The 16,643-nt window shown below is 45.1% G+C and overlaps 1 protein-coding gene across 1 annotated transcript in view; it reads right to left on the bottom strand.

Annotated features, from left to right (window-relative positions):
• Window positions 1-1,400: 1,400 nt before the first annotated feature.
• The window catches only part of akap12b (A kinase (PRKA) anchor protein 12b), a gene marked incomplete at its 5' end in the record, with an annotated part of 66,872 nt that continues 51,629 nt past the window's right edge, over window positions 1,401-16,643 (bottom strand). Inside the window, 2 exons of the mRNA XM_080744960.1 lie at window positions 1,401-1,607; window positions 3,080-7,963. Coding sequence (XP_080601086.1) covers window positions 3,084-7,963 — 4,880 coding nt within the window. The 3' untranslated portion in view covers window positions 1,401-1,607; window positions 3,080-3,083. The remainder of the gene's footprint in view (window positions 1,608-3,079; window positions 7,964-16,643) is intronic.

Below are 16,643 nucleotides of genomic sequence, written 5' to 3'. Positions count from 1 at the left end.
ATCATTGAGAACATGACATGTAAAGGTTTCTATCACATGTAAGATCTTACCTATAGAACTCATATTAAATACACATAACCACTCATTCAACTGATTCTGACCAAATAGTTCTCCCACATCAAATCAGGATGAAAGAATAGTATTTTATTGTATCTCTACATGAAACTCATACTTGAGTAACAATACTTTTTCACAGTACAACAGGCAGTGATGTCCCCCCCATCTACACACAGTAAAGTCCTCAGTATTAATTTATCCATTTCAAACTCAGAGAGTGTACAAATGTAACCAAATGGACCTGTAACCCTTACAGGTCCATTTGGTAACATTTGTATACTTTCAAGTAAATTAACACTGAAGGATTTTGCTGTGCATTGAGTGGAAAGTCTTTTGCTAGGGTGGAGAAACGAGGCAAAATACAGTTGCGGTTAGACAGTCAAACAAAGTGGTGCACGTCTCTTACTGTACATATCACCATAGCCCCTGTCCTTGCCCACAGTAAAAATCCTCATTTTAAATGTAACTCTGAGAGCCTGAGTTCAAATGACACTGAGGGTTTCATTGTGTAAGTTGTGTTATCATGCGCTCGTTGGAATCACATCAGTACCGTGACTTTGTTTAGAATCTCTGAAATAAGTGTTTAAATTTGAGTCTTGGGGGTTGCTATACACTGGGCCACGTTTAAGGCATAATTGTCCCTCTTGCCCAGACAGAAATTCTATGGTAATATTTTGCCTGGTGAGTCACAGCCTTTTACTCAAGTATAAAAAAAAGACATCAAATTCCGTACAATCAGGAATAGAGAAACAAACAAACAAAAAAGAAATATTGGAGGTAAGGGGCAGACAAGAGAATACTTAAGATATAAATACAATATACAAGATAATAATCCTCCAACTCTTCAGCTGCACACATACTCTCTCTCACACGCACACGCGCGCGCACACACACACACACACACACACACACACACACACACACACACACACACACACACACACACACACACACACACACACACACACACACACACACACACTCAATCTCTCTCTTTCAATCTCTCTCTCTCCCCCTGTATACAGACTCCTGCCACAGTAACACCGGCAATGGAAGGTCATTAAGACAGCAGACGTGCATCACATTGATTACAAGCCAGATGGGATGCCTCTGAGGAATAGAACAGTGATGGATGATGTGCACGTGTGTGTGCGTGTGCGTGTGTGTGTGTGTGTGTGTGTGTGTGTGTGTGTGTGTGTGTGTGTGTGTGAGCAGGGTTTGGGACGGTAGGGGTCTGGGGTCGGGAGGTACGGTTGGTCTAGCTTCGCCCCTCATGTGTGTCTACTGTGGAGGACGAGGGATGTCACTTTTGTGGGACGGGGGCTGTTGCTGCAGGACGAAGAGGGGAGGGGGTGGTGGTGTAGGAGAGAGGGGTGGAGTTGTCGCTCAATCAGTCCCTCTGAGCAGGGTGGGGGGCGGAGCCCAGTCTCAGTGTGTTTTCCCCAGAACAACCTCTCTCTCTCGCGCTCTCTCGCGCTCTCTCTCTCTCATCACTTGCTTCCTGGTCCAGACATTTTGTCTCCCAGGCATCAGTCTTGCTCCTCGGGAAACTGTGGAGTAAAATCTGAAATTAGTCCAAACAGAAATACATGGGGCAATTCAGTGAATGTTCACAAAACAAGACATTTTTGGTATAGGTGACCAACTGTTTGTTCCATTATGTGTTGGATAAGGATAAAGCAAAGACATTTTCTGGGGTTTTTTAAAGGATAAAAATATCTCCTACATCCTTATAGTTCTGTCGTTTATCGCATTTTTGTTTAACCTTCTTTCTTTACCCTCTACATCCTTACAGGTTTATTTGCATGACTCAGCAATAGATGACTAGTCTAGGAGAAGGCTGCTGCTGCACCACTGCTACTGTACCTCACTCAGCTCCCCCTGCTCTCGTCATCTCTCTGCTGCAGAGCAGCACTGCTGCTCATTACACATTAAACCCAACCACGCCCAATAGGACATAGCAGTGGGCGTTGTTTACTGGTGCCATTTAAAAAAATCAGCCATTCATTTTTCCCATAGAGATTTATACAAATATTTATATACCATAAAACCATAAATATTTGAATATTTAATTATAAAATATACTACATTTAATAAATACATTTTGTTTAACGGTTTCTATTTTTTTCTTTTCACAGAATCAAAGGTTTTATGGTCAAGATTCACCAGGATCCTGGATGTCTTGATTCTAGGCTTAAAATAATTGATATAAATATTTTTGTAAATCTCTATGGGTAAAAATGAATGGCCATTTTTTTGTGGCACCAGTAAACCACGGCCACTGCTATACCGTATACGGTATACTCTGTACAGTATACCCTACTGTGCAGCTCAAATAACTATACATTTCTGTATGAAATATATATTAAACAGTATATATTAACATCTTCAGACGTATTACTTTTTTTAAATGCAGGGTGTAGCGTAATGGTAGTATGAGCATGACTATACATATAGAAATATAATTCAGCAGAGCAACAAAATAGAACTTGAGTTCTTTGAGTCACTGTAATTAAATCTGCCAAATGTGTGCTCTGACATGCTTCCTTGACTCCATATCGAGTCCCTTGTGGAAGGCGAAGAGGAGGGAGAGGCGGAATCATAATCAGTCTGTCAGCACAAGTTCATCTGCCCCTCACACACTGCTTCCCTTCAAGACCCCAGCCTACAAAGCAGGGGTCAACGGCGGCATTCCAGCTTTGATATCAAAGGTCCCCCGGTTACTCGTAGCCCGAACAAAAGCTTTTTCATCTGGCTAGCGGGCAAATCCTCTCCCTTCCCCCCCTAATAAAAGTAGGGCCCATTGATGTTTTAAAAAAGCCACCATGAGAAGATTGGATGATAGAAGGAATTTGGAAAAGATTTTTTCAAAATGTTCCTTGTTTCTCTTTTCGATTACCCTTTTATTATATTATCAATATTATATTGGTTAAAATAATACCGTATACAAATATTTCCAGTTATTAATGACATAATTGTGTAAACTCCAATGAAAAGGTTATTATCAGTCTAGTAGTCTCACCTGCTCATGATGCTGCTGTGAGCTCTGTGGAGATGGGTTCAATCTCCTTCACTGCCTCCTCAATAACTTCGATCACCTGCGCCATCACCTCTGCACATTTCCCCGATGACGATACCGTCTCCATCTCGGCTGGGCTGGTAGCTGTCGCTTCAACCGGGGCCTCTTGACTGGAAGTGGCCAGCTCCGTTGAAGCATTCGTTTGGGACTCCTCCAGCAGTGTTGGAATCTGGTCTGACACTGGTTTCTGATCACAGGAGCTGTCAGCGTTCACGTCGGCTTCTTTGGCTGGTGCCGTGTCATTCACGGGGCCATTGCTGTCAAACTCCACCACAGTATCTTCCTCAACCATGGGAGTTTCCACCATGTGCGCTGCCTGCAGGACAACCTGGGGCAGGACAGCCTGGGCTGGCATATGGATCTCAGGAATTTCTTCTTTCTTCTCCTCTGTTGGGGTCTCTGTCTTAGTTACCTCTGGTTCCGGAATCACTTCCTCACTTGTTTCCTTGACATCTTCTGGTACAACTTTGCTCTGTTCCTCTTCAAGATTTCCACTTGGCTGACTTTCTGTATTCAGTTCTACTACTTCTTCGGCCAAAACAATCGCTTCACTTTCTTCTACTTCCACGGCTTCCTTTAATCCTTCTGCTGGTTTAATCTCATCTGTTGGAGCAACGATGCTCTCTGTGACCTCAACCGCAACTGAGTCAATGACTTGCACGGCAACATTAAGTGGTCGGGGTGGCGTTTCAACTGGTGCTGGGGTTTCATGGATGACGGGAACAGGGGTGTCAGTGATAACAGGCTTCTCTTCTAGCTCAACATGCTCTTCTGTTGTTGACACAGCCTGGACTGGTGATGGGACATCGGCTGTTGGGGTAGTAGGTGATTGGACGTCGGCTGTGAGGGTAGTAGGCTCGGCTTCAGGTGATTGGACGTCGGGGGTAGGCTCGGCTTCAGGTGATTGGACGTCGGGGGTAGGCTCGGCTTCAGGTGATTGGACGTCGGCTGTGGGGGCAGTAGGCTCGGCTTCAGGTGATTGGACGTCGGCTGTGAGGGTAGTAGGCTCGGCTTCAGGTGATTGGACGTCGGCTGTGGGGGTAGCAGGCTCTGGTTCAGGTGATTGGATATCGGCTGTGGGGGTAGTAGGCTTGGCTTCAGGCTCAGCTTCCTTCACCTCATCCAAGGCATTCATGATGACAGCCTGGGCAATAACCATGCTTTGTTCCTCAATGGCGGCATTAGCCTGCTCAACCTCTGGCTCAGCATCCACCACACTGTGTTCAATAACAGAGGTGCTGACTTCAGACGTGGCTGCAACAATGATATCAGTCACCGCACTCTCAACCACGGTTGCACACACCGCCATGGTTTCCTGCACTTGGATTGGTTCATCGCCAACGGGCTCTGAGATTGGGATTTTTTCCAATACTGTCTCAACCGTGGTCTCCAGTTGTTCCACATTTGCACTGAGAGGGGCGACTTGGACCACTGTCTCCTGGATAACAGCAACCTCTTCAGCAGGGACAACAACAGCAATGGCTGGCTCAGAGACCTCAGTTGTGGTGTTCTTCAAGGTGTCTGATATGGCTGAAATGATCTCTTCGGAAACAGCCTGAGCCATCTCTTCCAGTGGAGCGTGTTCTTCAGTGGCAGCAACTTGCTCCAGGCCCACTTCTATTTCCTTGGTTTCCACGCCTGGTTCAGTAACTTCTACACTCTCAGTGCAGATGATGGCTTCAATGGTTGGTATAATGGCATCTACAATGGCAACTTTGGGAGAGTTCTCACTCGGCTCTGATGGCAGCACAGATTCGGACTGCTGAGGCAGAGAGTTGACAACTGTGACAATCTCAATGTTAGGTTCTTCCATCTCAGTGGCAGTTTGAATTTCAGGAATTTCAATCTCTGGTTTCTCAACAGCAGGGTTGAACTCGCTGGATTCTACTTGATGCACTTGAGCCACAAACATTGGCACTTCTGCGGCGGCAATAGCCTCTTCACTTTGTAGTGGCTTTTCTTGAACTGAAAGCAATGTGCACACGGCATCAGTGGTCTCAACCGCACACTCTAAAGTGGCATCCACAGGCTTCTCTAGAGCCACTTTGGCAATCTCCTTGGTCCCTAGGCCAGTACAGATGGCTACGGCCTCCTCCTTAGAATGTGACTCCAGGGTGGACTTTGTCTTCAAAGAGATAGCATGCTCAATAGGCAATTCATGCTCTGTTTCAGCAGCAGCCAAGCCTATGGGTGCATCTTCAACAGTCACAGAGGTCTGGCAAGGGATCACACTGACTTGATCTGCAATACCTTCAATAACCACCGTGGCAGTTTCTGACATGGGTCCCTCAGGAATAGGTGTGGTCACTGTCGACACTGTGACTTCAGGCTGGGACTTGACTTCTGCAGTGGACAGTGCCTGTTCTTCAATGACATCCTCTGCAATGGTGGTGTCAGCAGACTTGGGTGTGGCAGCATTTTCTGCCTCTTCTGGGATGTCACTAAGCTGCTTATCATCATCCTCTACAGTGGCTGGGATCCATGAAGGGGACCTGTCCTCGGCTGACACTTTAGTCTGGGTTATTTCTGCTTCGACTGGTGGCTCTTCTTCATTCTTGGCTGGCTCAGCGTCATACTCGGAGAGGGGAACCACAGCTGGGGTGTCAGAATCCTCCTCCACTTCAGTGGAAGACTGCTTCTCAACCTTCTTCTTCCTGCGGCCATGGAGGAATTTTCTGAAGGAGAATGAGGACTCCTCTTTGGGCACTTCAGTTTCTGAGACAGCTTGTTCTGGGGTTTCCTCTGTCTTCTCATCGGTTTTAGCCTTAATCTTTGGCATGACGAAACGTTTCAGTATGGTCCAAGCAGTTTCCCTTTCAGGGGGGGTGCTCACAGGTTCAGGTTCAGCCACTACTTCACCTTCAGCACCTTCAGTGTCAGTCTCTTGGGTGGTAACCTCGGCAGTCTCTGTAGGTTTAATCTCTGGCTCCTCTCCTCCTTCTGCTGCCGGTGTCTCCTCTTCAATCTTGGTCTCGTCATCGTCAGAGTCAGAGGTCTTCCTGGTCCGTTTCTTGGCCCCGCCCATGCACATCAGAGCCTCCCAGGAGACAGAGGTGTCCATTTTCTTTCTGGACTCCTCGGTGCTGCCCTCCAGTTTCTCTGTGTTTTCTGTCTTCGGCTCCTCCTCGGTGGGCTTATCTTCCTTTTCCTCCTTAGCCTCTTCCTCGTTGCATTTGTCTGCGAAAACAGCACTCTCTGTAGAGGAAAGGGTGGCTGATTTCACTGGCTTCTCCACCTTCTCAGTTGTAGCCTCATCTTCACTGTCAGAAGATTTCTTTACACGCCTCTTGGGTGTAACCAGTTTTTTGAAGGAGGACCAGGGAATGATGCCTTCTTTTTTCTGTGCGACTTCTCCCTCAACTTCTTGGTTTTGCTCCACCGGGAGGGCATCCTCCGCGATGACATGCTCCCCTGACTCTTCTGGAGATGAGGCTCCGCTGTCTGGCTTTTGGCATTCTGCAGACTCAGTGGAGGCTTGAAGCTGATCGGCAGTTTGCTCCCCGGACTCAGTAAGCTTGGATTCAGCATCTTTCTTGGGCTTAGATTTCTTGGTGGAAAGCTTCTTCAAGCCAGCTCCAGTGAAGAGTTTCTTTAGGGGGCTTCCCTGTGCCTTGGTCTTCTCCTGCGATGACAGTATCTCAGCTTCGGTGACCACCTCTGCTGAAGCAATCTCTTCCTCTGGTGCAGTTTCTGCCTCCTCTGCTGGTTTGGGCTCATCAGTATTATCTGCTGCAGGGGGCGGGGTCACCTCAGCAACCTCAGCCTCTGGAGTGGACTCTGGTTTCACCTCCTCAGGAGTGGTTGTTGGTGGCTCCTCTTTAGCCTCCTCTTGCTGTGCCTCGACCGTCTCAGCCTGAGCAGTCTCCCCTGCCTCTGCCGTTTCTCCTTCAGCCTCTTTTTCCTTCTCGTCCTCCTCTTTGGACTTGATGCTGTTCTTCTTCCGCAGGTTAGAGAAGAGTCCTCCTGTGAAAAGCTTCCTGAAGGGGGACAGTATGATCTCATGAACTGGTGGACTGATCTTGGCCTCTTCGGATGGTGGACTGCTCTCGGCATCCGGGGCTGCTGTGCTGCTCTCGCCCTCCTCTGCTGCTGGGCTGCTCTCTACCTCTGCAGGTGCTGGGCTGCTCTCTTCCTCGGTGGGTGCTGGGCTGCTCTCTTCCTCGGCGGGTGCTGGGCTGCTCTCTTCCTCTGCGGGTGCTGGACTGCTCTCTGCTTCTGGGGGTGCTGGGCTGCTCTCTTCCTCTGCGGGTGCTGGACTGCTCTCTACTTCTGGGGGTGGTGGATTGCTCTCGGCCTCTGGGGGAGGGGGACTGCTTTCAGCCTCTGGGGGAGGGGGACTGCTCTCCTGATCTACTTTGTCCTTGGCTTCAGCATCAGTAGCTGTAGCTTCCTCTGCTGGGACTTCGGAGGTTGCAGCTTCCTCAGTGGCCTCAGTGACTTTAACCTCTGTCTCAACCTCCGTCTCTTTGGCCGTGACCTCCTCTCCTGCAGTGGTGGCTTCCTCTGCCGTTTCAGCCTTGCTGACCGCCTCTTCCTCCTTGTCTTTGACTGTCAGCAGCTTCACGGGGTTCTTCTCCTCACTCTTGTCTTTCTTCAGCGTGAACTTGAACCCGGCGAAGCGGAAGATCTTCTTGAAGCCCACCTCGTTCGTCTCGCTCGGCTTCTGCTCAGCCGCCTTCTCCTCGACAGCCGTGATCTCGCTGCCGTTGGGACACTCTTTCTGTTCCTTCTCTCCATTCACCTGAGGGGCCACTTCATCCTGGATGGTGCCCATGGTCTCTGCAGCCCCCTCCTTTGGAGCAGCTGATACGCTTTCTGTCTGGCCAACTGAAATGAGAAAGAAAGAGAGAAAGAATTCCAAGGTCAGCTTATACTGTATACTGAGAATATATGAATTCAGTCAACCAAAAATGAAATGTCTTTCATCCCTAGTTGTTGCATATCCAGCACTCTAATGCTTATTATGCTTAGACAGTCTTCAAATGGCAAATGACCCCCCCCCCACCCCCATGGAACAGCTGAGAGACCCTGACCCTTTAAGTTGATTTAAACAAGCATATGACTACATAATTGCAATCAGATTGAAATGTGTTCCAGCCAATCCTATTCTGTGTAACAATGCCAGAAAATAATAGCTTAGACATTGACACGAATAAATAGCAGAGAGAACCCCCTTAAGGCTTGGCTTTGCACAAACTGTTGCACAATGAAAGAAACCCTATTGCCAGTTAAAGATGGATTAAAACACTGAGTGTGAGCAGACATTTAGACTAGGGTGCTGTTTCATTATAATTGCTTGGCTGTATCGCTGTGAGACATTTCTTGTTGGTGGCAAATGAGATCAGATGTAATACTGACAGCTGAGATAAGAAAAAAACCTGCCACCCACAGGCACTGCTACACATACATGCACAGTGCCCAAAATCCCTGCAATGTCAATCGGTGATTTGACTGGAAGGGCATGGTAGGGGGCTACGATTTCACAAGCACCATATTCACTCATCTCTTTCTTTTTCCCCTCTCTCTCTCTCTCTCTCTCTCTCTCTCTCTCTTTCTCTCTGTTCTTCATATTCCCATCTTTCTTGACATCTTACTGTAGCAAGGAAAAGCTCACATCTGGTGGCGAAAGCTTTTTCTCTCAGGATCTTCAACCAACCCTTCGACTCTCAAAACAAATTCCCAGCTTTTTAAGGCATGGATATCAGCTTACCTACACAGCCAGACACGGTAACACACACACATGGCGCACGCACACGCACACACACACACACACACACGCACGCACGCACGCACACACACACACACACACACACACACACACACACACACACACACTTAACCATACACATATGCTCATATCCTCAATGCACTAAGGGACCCCCGCCCCTTTTTTTTCTCTGCCCCTGTCAATCACAAGCAAAGAATGCACACATGCTCTATCCCTGACACACACTCAATCCCACCCTTAGAAAATAATGTTCCTGCTTCACACACCAAAATACAATACTGTGCACCATGGAGAGTTTATCCTCACAGCTTGTCCACATCCCCTCTAAATTACAGATGTGGAACTCTGCACGGTGGCCCGGCATTCTTAGGATATCGTGGTTTCGAAAAGAAGCAAAACCCCTGTCTCATTCATGGGTTAAAATAACATGCCTGACCAATGAAAAAACAAAACAAAGCACAGTCGTGTCTCATGCTAAATCTGTCCAGTACAAAGTGCTATGTGTCTATTGTTGGTATGGCTCAATACACCAAAACAATTTTTATGTATGGATTTGACTCAAGGAATGTCAGCTATGTTGCGCACTCCTAGTTGGGGTGAATTATTTTAGGATGCTCTAAACACAACGTGGAATCCGACAGCATGCAACAGGAAGGAGAAAACAGACAGAGGAGTTTATTTGTCTCTCTGCCGTTACAGCGACATTCTGACCACGAATCAAAATATGGGCCTCTGACCCTTTTCAATACAAGTTCTTCTTCCCAATCCCCTTGACCCAAATTCCACCACAGCAGGATGGACGAGAACCCACCCCCTTCCCAAGGCAAACACAATAGATCTCTAAACCTCTCTGGTCTTAGAAAATAAGGATGTGGGGGTGGGGGGTCAAATTTCTTATTGTCTACAAGCATCATAGTGCCAAAGAAATGTAAAAACTATGGAGAGTCAATGGAGAGTAGCATTGTTTTTACTCCCACAACTGCTTGATAACAACATTTAAAATTACTACAGTTTATAAGAGGTAGGCCAGGCCTAGTCATTCTCCATATCCTTGGCATTGGGGAAGGGGTTATTTAATGGGGGTCACAGCTGTATTGTGTGTAGGGGTGGGTGTTACTCTCACATAGTTGTTATTGTTAGGGTAGTCGTTACATTGTTGAGCCACACTATTGTTAAGCAAACAAGTCAAGACAGTCACTGCAACGATCACATAAAAACCACGCCGGGCCATCTAATATGAAACCTAACCTCAAAATTTGTTTGACAGAGTACAAGCTCAGCGACACCTCAGCAGCAAATTATTGTAAATGTATGCAATTACATTGGCTCCCCATACGGCTAGGCGAAGCTGCTTCCAGTGAAGCCCATCAGGACTGTAAGCAGGGGGTGGGGGCTGCAACTGGGCCAGACTAGGCCATGAGTATCTATACAGATAATAAAACTGGAACCATGTTGATTTAACAGAGTGCCGGCGTCTGCCGACTCTTTTTGATCCTCGTTTTCCGGACTGTTCTTTTTCTTTCTTAATAGGCACACACAACTCTTAACTTTGTTTCGGGCGGGTTAGGGGTTGAGGGCTTGTGGGACGGGGGTAGGGATCTCCAAGGGTTGAGTGTAACTGGGGGGGGGGGGGGGGGTGTCTTGAGTAATGACTGTACAGGGTGGAATGTGAGGGGTGAGGCTAAAGGGGCTGAGGAGGGGACACTGAAGAGATGAAGGGGCAGGAGTTGTGAGGGCAGAGTTGAGGGGAATTGATGCCTGCCCCAAGGCTGAATGTTCTCTGACACTCACTCATTCTTTAAATGCTTCTCTCTGCTGGAGACAGGCATTGCCTGTGTGTATAGTGTAATACTGTGTTCATTTGTGTGTGCGTGCGCATTGTAAGACTTTGCACTCATATTAAAAAGCATCTCTGTAGCCATCAACCATCAACCACTTGTTGTAAATCTATCATTACTCCCCAGTGTCTCTAGTGAGATGGGGAATCTGATAGGCTTTCTGTTGTGGCTGTTCCAGAAATGAGTACTGTGTGTGTGTGTGTGTGTGTGTGTGTGTGTGTGTGTGTGTGTGTGTGTGTGTGTGTGTGTGTGTGTGTGTGTGTGTGTGTGTGTGTGTGTGTGTGTGTGTGTGTGTGTGTGAGACAGAGAGATGTATCTTGACGAGAAAGGATGGGGGGCAGGGGCAGAGAGTAATGGCCGAACGCAGAATGGCTGCTATTCTACAAACACTACTACAAAAGTAATCGGTCAAATATTATGCAAATCCTTGCTCCAATTACTATTGTCTGTGGCAGAAACCAAATAAACAAAAGAAGTCAGTTAAGAGAGTCTAGGGTTACAGAGCCCCCCTGTGAAGCCTAGATTGAGGCCAACAGCCCCTCCCTACCCCCAACCTCTTTCCCATCTATAGGTGTGGCCCCTCTGTCTCCGAGAGCCCCTAGATGTCACCAATCAGACCCATCACCCAACATCCATTGTCCCACCATTTGCCTTCTTCTCTTATCAGCTGGCATAGTCTGTCACCGCATATTGTTTTTAGCACAAGATGGTAAACACAATGTTAATGTCATTGCTTGTTCCCGCAAATCAAATATATGGAATGCAAATCTATGGATTCACGTGTAAAGCGAAACATTCCGGCCCTGCTTGCGTTAAAAACCATCACTCTTGGTTATTACGTCCCACAGAGGAATCAGCCCTGGCATGTAATTAATTCCAAAGACCCCTATCCTCCTCCCTCCCCATCCTCTGTGGCTAAGCTGAATAACCCCATTGGGAGTTCAGATCCCACTTCATCTAATTGAAATACTTCACATGAAGAAGGGACATGCAGATCAGACCCAGATGGTGGGGTGTGGGCTAAAAACAGGCTTTGAAAATATTTCCCCAAATAACGTTTCTGTGTATTTATGACTAGCAGTTGTCATGTCATGTGTGACATTCTTTTCCCACCGAGGAGATATGTGGCCCTATGGGATGGGGGTTTGGGGGGAACTGGACTGGGCATAATCACAATAGCAACATCACCGCCAATGTCTTGACCTTAGAATGAACGTGAAAGTGAACTACAGGAAGAACAAGTTGTCTAGGAAATATAAAAGAAAGTCTATAAACCATGACACACTGCATCAGTATTGCTGAAAGCTATAGTTCAAAACACAGACTATGAAAGCAACCGAGTAAGCCACGTTCAAACTAAAGTAAACTTATATTTAATAATTATAGAATAATAATATAAAAAAATAAAAACATGTAGAACAGTTGATAGAAGAGAGCAATGTTATTACAGTGTAAATCCTGAAGTTCTAAAAGTTTTAAATGGTCACCATCACTAGTCCTTGCCAGCCAGGACAACTTCAAGCCACAATGCTAACCACACCCTCAAGACAACAATGCCTTTGGCTACACTCCACTGTCTAGGGAGAAACCACAACTTTGATGCAACTTGCATGTTTACCTAGAACATTTACTGGAAGCATACACCAAATCAAGCTTTGTTTTGTCCTAAATCAGGTAAATGAATAAATCCTATACAGTGTATAACATTTAATTAATTAATTAATTAATTAATTAATTAGTGCATTGAGGTCTAAAGTCAAATCACTCAGGGTAGAACCACCTCTACTCTAACCAAATCCACTCAAAATCACAGTGCCACAAAATCTTACCTGTTAGTGTAATTGTTCCAAGCATTGGTAAAACTCCCAAACGCTTTCCTCCAAAAAAAATATATATATACAAAAATAAAGTATCAAAAATAGATCCTATAACTTTTTGGGGGGTAAAAAAAGTTTCCAAAAATTAAAAATATAAATGTCTCCAGTCACTATATATTGTTTCAGTTCTCTGCCTGTACTCTCAGTGAAACCTAGAGAGTGTGTGCTTGTCCAAGTTGGTTCCCTCTTAGTGTCCTTCTGTGTCCCAGGTTCTCTCTCTCTCTTGCAGGCAGCACCAGGCAGGCAGTCAGCGCTTCACAGTCGGTATGAGGAGAAATAGTGGGCTACGTGCACATTTCAACAGACTGACACGCATGTCATGTTAAGACCACCCCCACCACCCCTCTCCCTCCCACCTCCTCCCCTTTTCTTTCAGCTGTTCTGAATGAGTTTTCCTTTATCCCCCCCCCTCCCTCCCTCCCTCCCTCCCCATATTCAGCCTCCCTCTCCCCCGCTCCTCTCTTTTCTCTCTCTCCTCTCTGCCTCCGCTCCGTCCCGGGGATGGCTCATCATGTGATCTTTCAGGGAAATGACTGCTCTCTCGACTCCCTATAGCTCCCCTTCGCCACCCCCAGTCTTCCCTCGTCTCCCCCCAAATCTTCCCCATACATTGTGTGTGTTCAAACCCCGTGCAAGCTAGACGACCCCCATCTCTCTCTCTCTCTCTCTCTCTCTTTCCCCTCTCTCACACATAAACCCACACACACACACACACACACACACACACACACACACACACACACACACACACACACACGCACACACAAAATAATGCACGCACATAAACGCACTCAGGCCGGGGGTGTAGGAATGCTGGGTGGTGGTCGGTGTCTAGGTGATCCCTTATTAAAGACAGATCTCATTGGGGTTGGGGGGGGGGGGTTGTCCCCCTACTACCCCGTGTGTCCTCAAAAAACAGTCTAGAAAAGTGAATGGAAAAACGCTGGTCTTGGGGGCCCCAGTTTCTCTTTTCACCCACTCCCTGTCTCAGGAGACACAGCAGGACTCACCCCCGTATCTCATGGCTCATGTCACCGCTCATACAGTGGAATGTTGACAGAGGCCGACCACAGAGGGAACGCACTGGGCTAGGAAGCCTAAGGGACTTTTATGTTTTTCTTTTCTTTTCGTTTCTTTCGTTTCGTTTCGTTTCTTTCTTGCTTTATTTCGTTCTCTCTCTCTCTCTCTTGCTTTCTTTCTTTCATTCTTCAGAGTTTCTGCATTTTTCTGTGTTCAGCAGTGGTGGAAAAAGTACTCAAATGTTTTACTTAAGTAAAAGTGTCAATACTGCAATGTAGAAACACCTATGAGAGTGGATTCCCCATTCAGCCAATGCATTTCAATGAGAATGGAGCGGTTTCATGCCAGTAGAGGATTTCTGCAAAAAAACGCTCCATTCTCATTGAAATACATTGGCGGAATGGGGAATCCACTCTCATAGGTACTTAACATACCAAAAATAAAAGTACAAAATGTTTGAGAATAGCAGATCTACAAGCTCACAACGGGCTAAATTGGTTTATGTATGTTTTAAAATGTAGACTACTTCTGCCAAGTAACTAGTAACGTTTTCAAATAAATGTAGTGGAGTAAAAGTACAATATTTGGATCCGAGATGTGGTGGAGTAGAAGTAAAAATATTGGAAATTGGAAATACTCAAGTAAAGAACAAATACCTCAAAATTGTACTTAAGTACATTACTTGAGTATATGTACTGAGTTACTTTACACCACTGGTGTTCTGGTTAGAGTACAGTGATCAGATGTCCAGGTTTAATCTGTATTCTCCTGGTTTCAGGCCGAGTCCTAAATATCTGTAAAACACTAACATTTCAACATTTGCGGACGGTTTTCACCACAATAACTGTATTCATTTTAAGAGCTTACATAAATGTTTATCGTGTTCTGTTCTATTGAGAGGTGCAGTCACTAGGTGTGCTGAGCCCAAATAATAAAAATAAAATAATCGAATGAAATCGCCTATGGTGTGCATGCGTGTGCATGAATGCAACATGCGTGCATGATCGTGCACATGCATTTACGTGTGCGATCATTTAACCACATTCAAGCTGGCATCCCTATTTTGGGCATGTCATTAAAGGAGGAAAATAATAGCTGAAATAACAGATCAACAAGCTCACAACGAATCACATCATGTTGAGATTGTAGATTGGCTATTTTCGCTGTTTTTTTTAAATAGGGCTTAACATATCACTTCATCCATTTTCAACTAAAGTTCATATATTTGCTCCTCATGCTCATTATAAGATGAAACCAAATCAAAACGGCAGGTTTGGTCAAGGTTTCAAACTTCTTTTGTTTTATTTTTTTCATGAATGTAAGAACAATATGGCTTCTATTTCAGCATGCTAACTGTCGAGGTAGCGAAAGGCTGTAGTTCCTATTGGAATCCCAATTGATAATGTCACTGGTAGGCAGGTTTCTGAACTGTCCACAGCCCTCCTCTGAGCCACAGTGAGTAGACAGAAATGGTGCCATCTTATAATGAGCATCAGTCAGGACCAATTAGATGAAGATAAGGTTAAAAATGGGTGAAGTGCTGATTTAAGTTGTTATGGCTGTTTGAAAACATGATCACCATCACCCTACGTTAGGAGGGTGATCAACTACTCTTCTTGAACTGCAAAATGCCACAAACGTGTCACAAAACACCATAACAACAATTTCCCAACTGACCTAGAGTTCTATCAGAAGGACTACAACAGTTTACAACCTACAACACCATGGGTGCCCACACGCTGCTGCCTGCCTGTCTTTGTCCCCCAGCTGTGAATGCTAATAGACCATTCTCAAGTATAAGTCAATACAGACACATTTAAATCAGCTTTTGTCTGGAGAAATGGAGAGACTATAGGGAGGAATGTGAATAAGTCCTCAGGTAAATACCTGAATAATCAGTCGACTCACACTTCGACACTGTCCACGCTGGAATGTGTGAATTCCATCTGGAATGCCCCCAAATGGCTGATAGCACTAGTAATTAAATGCTGCCTGGGAGAAGATCTTTTACCCGTGTGTTTGAGTTCTAAGTTAGTCAAGGTATTTACATCAATGACAAACAACAAAGAGATATTAATTTCTGCTCAACTGTCAAATGTGCTCCAATAATTTTGGCAAGTATGAACGATAAATCTGTCAGCACAAAATCATTTCTACACAATCTAATTTGAACTTCTAAGATTACAACATGGAACGTTTATGGTTGAGGTTACAAGCCATTTCCACAGCGAGTAAAAATAATGCAACTAAAAACTGTAATTCAAAGTGACACAAACAAAAGTATCAAAGTGACAGCGGGGGTTGCTATGGGGGAGAGAGTCCATTTGAGAAGGGCGCTACAGAGTTTTGAACTTAATTAAAAACAAATGATCGTATTTTCTCGTTACTCCGCTATGCTTCCTGTTGTGTGTTTCTTCAGATTCAGTGAACTGAGGGAGTCATGAATACCAAGGTCTACGGCCATGAATGGAAGTCTTCATGGTCTCACCAAGGCTTTAAAAAGAGGAGTGAAAAAGACATGTGGGGGAAGGGAAGAAGATACTCTATCACTTCAAGTATCTCTCTCGTGGTAGAAAAGGTACATTTTTTACTTAAGTAAAAGTATCAATACTGCAATGTAGAAATGTAACAAGTAAAAGTCCGTAATTCAAAATGTACTTGAATAAAATAATGAAAGTTTTGGCATCAAAAAGTACTTTAAGTACCAAAAGTAAAAGTTTTTTTTTTAAATAGCAGATCTACAAGCTTGTCGTGAGCTTGTAGACAGTAGAGCTATTATTTTCAAATAGCCAAGGTATAAAATAAGGCTAAAGTGGTTAATGTATGTTTTATAATATTATAATTTATATCTGCAAAGTAACTAGTATCTAAAGTTTTCAAATAATTTCAGTGGACTAAAAGTACAATATTGGAATCCAAGATGTAGTGGTGTAGAAGTAAAAGTATAGAAAATTGGAAATACTCAAGTAAACAAAAACCTCAAAATTGTACTTAAGTACAGTATTTAAGTAAATGTTACTTTACACCACTGCTGATGGATATTC

Source organism: Nannobrachium achirus (genome assembly GCF_963921795.1).
Source record: "Nannobrachium achirus genome assembly, chromosome: 16".
Classification (NCBI taxonomy): domain Eukaryota; kingdom Metazoa; phylum Chordata; class Actinopteri; order Myctophiformes; family Myctophidae; genus Nannobrachium; species Nannobrachium achirus.
The sequence above is the reverse complement of the archived record's forward strand: the minus strand, read 5'-3'. Positions and strand labels throughout refer to the sequence as shown.